The 6179-nt window shown below is 37.2% G+C and overlaps 1 protein-coding gene across 1 annotated transcript; it reads right to left on the bottom strand.

The window, feature by feature from the left end:
* Nucleotides 1-1631: 1631 nt before the first annotated feature.
* Nucleotides 1632-2180, bottom strand: LOC108481478 (uncharacterized). The gene has a single exon (XM_017784604.1). It carries the CDS (start codon nt 2178-2180, stop codon nt 1632-1634), a length of 549 nt encoding a protein of 182 aa, XP_017640093.1.
* Between the last annotated feature and the right edge of the window lie 3999 nt (nt 2181-6179).

Genomic DNA, 6179 nt, shown 5'->3' with positions numbered 1-6179 from the left:
GATGAAACTAGGTGCCTCAAATATCGTAGCATAAGCTTCTCTGCACTAACTTCTCGACGACCCTTTTTAAGCTTGATATGTGTTTAGGAGATCTAGAGTACTTTGTTGATTCCCTGAGATGCAACATTCTTCCTTCCGAGAAGACACGACCATCATATGTTAAATCTTTAATCCAAATTTGAGTTGCCCTTTTTCGGGTTTTCAACTCAAAACCCCTTTGGTTTCAAGACACCCTTTGTAAGTTTTTGCCGTAGCCTCTTTTTCTTTTTAGGTGAAGTATTTCTTGACTGAATCCGAATTCACAGAATTAGGTAGGTTTTTTCCATTCATCTCGGTCAAAATCAGCGCTACTCCAGAAAAGGCCTTCTTTACCACATAAGGTCCTTCTCAATTTGACATCCATTTTCATCTGAAGTCTTTTTATATGGGGAAGATCTTTTTCAATATTAGGTCTCCTTCATAGAATTCTCTAGGGTGAACCTTTTTGTCATAAGCTTGCACCATTTGATTTTGGTATATCTGACCATGATAAATAGCCTTTAAACTCTTCTCTTCAATCAAGTTCACTTGATCATATCGAGATTGGATCCATTTTGCTTTATCTAACTTTAACTCTAACAAAACTTGAAGAGAAGGAATCTCAACTTCAATGGACAAAATCGCCTTTATTTCATAAACCAGCGAGAAAGGCGTTGCCTCGATGGAGGTCCTAACAGACGTTCGATAAGTATAGAGAGCAAATGGTAACTTCTCATGCCAATCTTTATAAGTCTCAGTCATTTTCCCTACGATCTTCTTAATGTTCTTATTGGCTCCCTCTACTGCACCGTTTATTTTTTAGCGATATGGTGATAAGTTGTTATGTTTGATCTTGAATTGACTATAGGCTTCCGCTATCGTACTGTTGTTTATATTTAATGCATTGTCTGATATAATCCTTTTTGGCATCCTATTCTTCAAGAATTTCCTGACTACCAACTTCATGACATTGGCGTAAGAAGTGGCCTCTACCACTTGGTGAAGTAATCAATAACTACGAAGATGAAACAATGCCCATTGAAAGCTTCTGGTGAGATCGATCCAAAGACATCCATGCCCCATATAGAGAAAGGTCATGGAGAAGCCATAACATGAAGAGGTGAATGAGGCACATTAATTTTGTCTTCATAAATTTGACATTTATGGTAACTCTTAGTATAACTGATACAATATCCTTCCATGGTGGACCAATAATACCCGAATCTCATTATTTTCTTGGCCATCGTAAAACCATTAGCATGTGTTCCGCAAACACCCTCATGGACTTCTTCTAAGATTTTCTTAGCCTCAACAACGTCCACACATTTTAGTAGCATATGATCTTTTCTTCTTTTATATAGAATCCCATCTAAGACATAGTCATTGGCCAGTCTTTTCAACGTCTTTTTATCATGATCGGTTACTTGATCAGAGTATTCACGGTTCTTCACATATCGCAGTATATCGTGGTACCAAGGGTGATCATCTTTTTCTTCTTCTTCAATGTTGTAACAATGAGTTGGAGGCTCATAAATACTTATCTGGATAGGTTTTACATCCTCTTGGTTGTTCACTTTGATCATGGAAGCTAAAGTAGCCAGGGCGTCAGCCATCTAATTTTCATCTCGCGGAAGGTAGTAGAAAGTGATGTCATCAAACTCTTCAATTAACTCAAGAACCAGCATGTGATAATTTATCAATTTGGCGTTTCTCATCTCCCATACACCTTTGAGTTGATAGATCACTAGTGCAAAATCTCCATATCCCTCTAGTACTTTGATCTTGAGTCCTATGGCTTTACAGATACCTATGATGTATACTTCGTATTCTGTCATATTGTTCGTACAATCAAAATCCAACTTACTAGTAAAGGGATAATGATCTCTGTTTTGGGATACCAAGGCTGCCTCGATTTCATTACCCACAGTATTTAAAGCTTCGTCAAAATTTAGCTTCCAATGATGTCTATCTTGAGCATATTCTTCAATGGTTACAACATACATCAGATCTTCATTCCAGAAATCAAAGTTCAAAAGCTTGTAATCTTCTAAAGCTCTACTGACTAGAAAATCTGCTATTGCTCTCCCTTTTACTGCTTTCTGATTCACATAGATTATGTCAAAATTTGAAAAGTAGAATTTGTTATCCGGCCATTCTTCCATTCAGAGCAGTCAACTCTATCATATACTTTAGAGGGTTCATTTTTTAGATTAACCAAGTTTGTGTGGTACAACATGTATTGTCTCAGTCTCTAGGTTGTCTAGATCAAGGCACAACACAATTTCTCAATTGACGAATATCTTGTCTCAAACTCAATGAACCTCTTACTGAGGTAATATATTGCTCTTTCTTTCCTTCTTGACTTATCATGTTGGCCAAGCACGTATCCCATGGAATTCCTAAATAATGCCAAGTATTGTATCAGTGGCTTATCTAAACTAGGTGGTATCAATACTAGAGCATTAGACGAGTAATGTTTGACCTTGTCAAAAGTTTTCTAGCAATCCTCATCCCATACACCTGGATTGTGTTTCTTAAGGAGACGGAATATGGGGTCGCATTTCTTGGTTAATTGTGAAATAAACCGGGCAGTGTAATTTAGTCTTCTTAAGAAACCTCGGACTTCCTTGTGAGTGTGCAGTGGAGGCAACTCTTGTATAGCCTTGACTTTGTCCAGGTCAATTTTGATCCCCTTTTCACTGACTACGAATCCCAGTAATTTCCTCGACCTAGCTCCGAAAGTACATTTTGCTAGATTGAGCTTTAGTTGAAATTTTCTCAACCTTAAGAACAATTTCCTCAGGACTTGTATATGCTCTTTTTCTGTTCAGGATTTTGCAATCATATCATCGATATAAACCTCAATTTCTTTGTGTATCATATCATGAAACAGGGTTACCATGGCTCTTTAATACGTCGCTTTTATATTTTTCAGTCCGAATGGCATCACTTTATAGCAAAATGTTCACCACACGGTTACGAATATGGTCTTTTCCATATCTTTATGATGCATTTTAATCTGGTTGTATCTAAAGAAGCCATCTATGAAGGAGAACAGTGAGTAACCTGTTATGTTGTCTACTAAGGTGTCGATGTGAGGCAACGGGAAATTGTCCTTTTGGCTAGCTTTGTTTAAATCCATGTAGTCTACACACATTCATATTTTACCATCTTTCTTAGGGACAAGGACTATATTGGCTACCCACTCTGAGTATTTAACCACTTGTAGAAAACCAACTTCAAATTGCTTATTGACCTCTTCTTTTATTTTTAATAGGACGTCAAGCCTCGTCCTTCGAAGTTTCTGTTGAACTGGCTTGCATTCTTCTTTTGTGGGAAGTTGGTGTACCACAATATCAGTACTTAGACAAAGCATGTCTTGATACAACTATGCGAAGAATCTTTGAATTCTTGGAGTAACTCAATGAGGTCTCGCTTTGTCTTTGCAGTGATGCAAGCTTTGATCTTCACCTCTTTCTTTTCTTGTTCGTTTCCTAAGTTTACAATTTCTATTGACTCTTTGTAAGGTAGAATCTATTTATCCTCTTATTCTACCATACTTAACAAATCAGGAGATATGTTACAATCTCGATCATCTTCAAAGTCCTGAGGTTCCTCTAGACACATATCTTACTTAAAAGGATATTCTGAGTCAGTAGCAACATCGCTCATATCATTAATATCTGGAGACCTGTTATGGAAATGAAAGAAGACCCAAAGAACAAATGAATCTAAGAATAATTATTTGTGTGATATGAGCATGAATGAAATGGAAAAAATAAAAGAATATTTGCCAAAATGAGCCACAAAGATGCATATTATTGAAATAAAAATAATGGACATATGCCTTTTTTTCACAAAAAGGATTGTTATTGCTCCCAAGCTTAGAGCAATAAGTGTGTTTTGAACATTACTCTGAATTAATTATAAAAATTACAGGGATTCCTTCCGTAGTCCAATTGTTCAGAATATTTCCAATAATATAAGGACGAATGCCTGATAGGTTTTCCCCAATTCCTTATTCGGATATAACAATTTCTTCCACAGTTTTTTTCTTATTTGTTTAGGATAAATGATTTCCCCTAACACAAACGTTTTAGATATATGGGGAAAGGTCATCGGTTCCCACTTGACCTCTCCACTACTCAGTCGCGCTCTTCTTTTTTCTTGTTTATTTTCCAACTCCTTCTTCCTTTGCATAGCATCTGGCTTGTATCCTAAGCCAAAGCGGTCTCGTTTGTCTATCAGCATTGATGCCTCGACTCTTCCTTGAGGTCTTTTTGGTACTGAGATCTTGTTTCCTTCAATAATGAAAGTTGCATTAACAAGTTCCAATGATCGCAAGAAACATTCTATTGCCTCTTCATCTGTTCCTATGTATGGTACGCCACTAGTTATGGATGCAATGATATCCTCTTCAGCGTTTATTGTCATTAGTCGACCCTCCGTTATCAACTTTAATTTTTAGTGTAGTGACAACGGCACTGCCCCAACCGAGTGAATCCAAGGCCTACCCAACAAGCATTTATAAGATAGCTTGATATCCATCACCAAAAACTCTATCTCATAAATGTTTAGACCAATTAAGAGAGGTATTTCAATCCTTCCCATCACCCTCCTTTTTGTACCATCGAATGCTCTCACTATATTTTGACACATCTTTATGTGAGAGCTATCTACTGATAATCTGTTTAGTGAAGATAGAGGCAAGACGTTCAACGCAAATCTACTATCAATTAACACTCTTGGCAATGTATATCATTTGCAGCGGGTAGTGATATGTACAGCCTTAGTGGATCCCATGCCTTCTGGAGGTATTTCATTATCATTAAAAAAATGAAATTATCGGTACTTATATTGTTAACCAAGTGATCTAGCTTATTCACAGAAATATCATCAGCGACATAAGTTTCATTCAATACTTTTATCAATGCACTTCGATGTGTTTCTGAGCTTAAGAGCAAGGCTAGTACTAATATGTGAGCTGGTTGTTTGTGTAGCTGTTCTACAACACTATACTCGCTATGCTTTAAGAATTTCAGGAATTTCTTAGTCTCATTCTCAGTTACTAACTTGTTAACTGGTAATTCAAACCTAGCCATCTTTTCTTTTGTGTGCTCAACTGCCTGGGTTTTTCCTTTAGCGGGCTCAGTTTTTACACTTGCAGGATCATAGTGCTTTCTACTGCACATATAGAAACTGATATCCTGGCCCTCTTCTGAAGTGCCAATTGAGTTCTCTTCTATTGGGACCATCACGTTGTAGTTATAATTCCATGGAACATTTTCGCTATCTTTATAGGGAAAAGCTATAGATTTCTGAATTATAACTCTTGGCGCAGCTTGTGTTCTTACTTTATTATTTCTCGGCTGTGAAATAATCAACACTAGATGGTTGACCTTGTAGACCTTCTCCAATGATCCTTCATATGATGTGCAGATGTCTCCTCCTTCCAAGCTTTTGACATTTTCAAAAAATTTCAGCTCCTTGTTATCCATCAGATCTTACACCAAAGCTCTGAATTCAGTGCACTCCTAGATCTCATGACCCTCTTCAGTGTGGAACTTACAATAGCTCCTCACCCCTTTGGGTACTTCCTCTAAATCTTGAACGATTAATCTCATGCTTATCATTTCTTGCCAGACCCATTTTAATGGGGATCTTACTTTCGCAACATTAGTTTTGGTCTTTTTCCTCAACTATCAATTATCACGTTTACCCCTTAGTCTAAATGATTGGGTAATGAATTTCCTACCACATTAGGTCTCGATGGATCATTGAACCTTACAATCCCCATCTTGATTAACCTTTCAATTAACTTTTTAAATGCAGTGTAGTTCTCAATTGAGTGTCTTACTATTCCTGCGTGGTACTCACATTGAGCATTCACATCATACCATTTTGGGAACGGAGGTTACATGGGTTTCAAGTAAAATAGGGATACCACATGCGCATCAAACGAATTCTGATATAACTCCTTATATGTCATCGGGATGGGTGTGAACTGAAGTTTTTCTGTGTTTGGTCTTGAGTTAGATTCTTGCCTTGAGGGGCCTTGATGGCTGGTTGTTACAGTTCTTGGTTGGCCTACAGTGATCTGTTTTAAATAACCTTTATACACACTCACGGTGTTCACTTCATTTTTCTTCTTTTTTAAGGCT

Source organism: Gossypium arboreum, chromosome 1, assembly GCF_025698485.1.
Source record: "Gossypium arboreum isolate Shixiya-1 chromosome 1, ASM2569848v2, whole genome shotgun sequence".
Taxonomy (NCBI): Eukaryota; Viridiplantae; Streptophyta; class Magnoliopsida; order Malvales; family Malvaceae; genus Gossypium; species Gossypium arboreum.
Note: the sequence above shows the minus strand (reverse complement) of the source record. Positions and strands in the feature narration are given on the sequence as shown.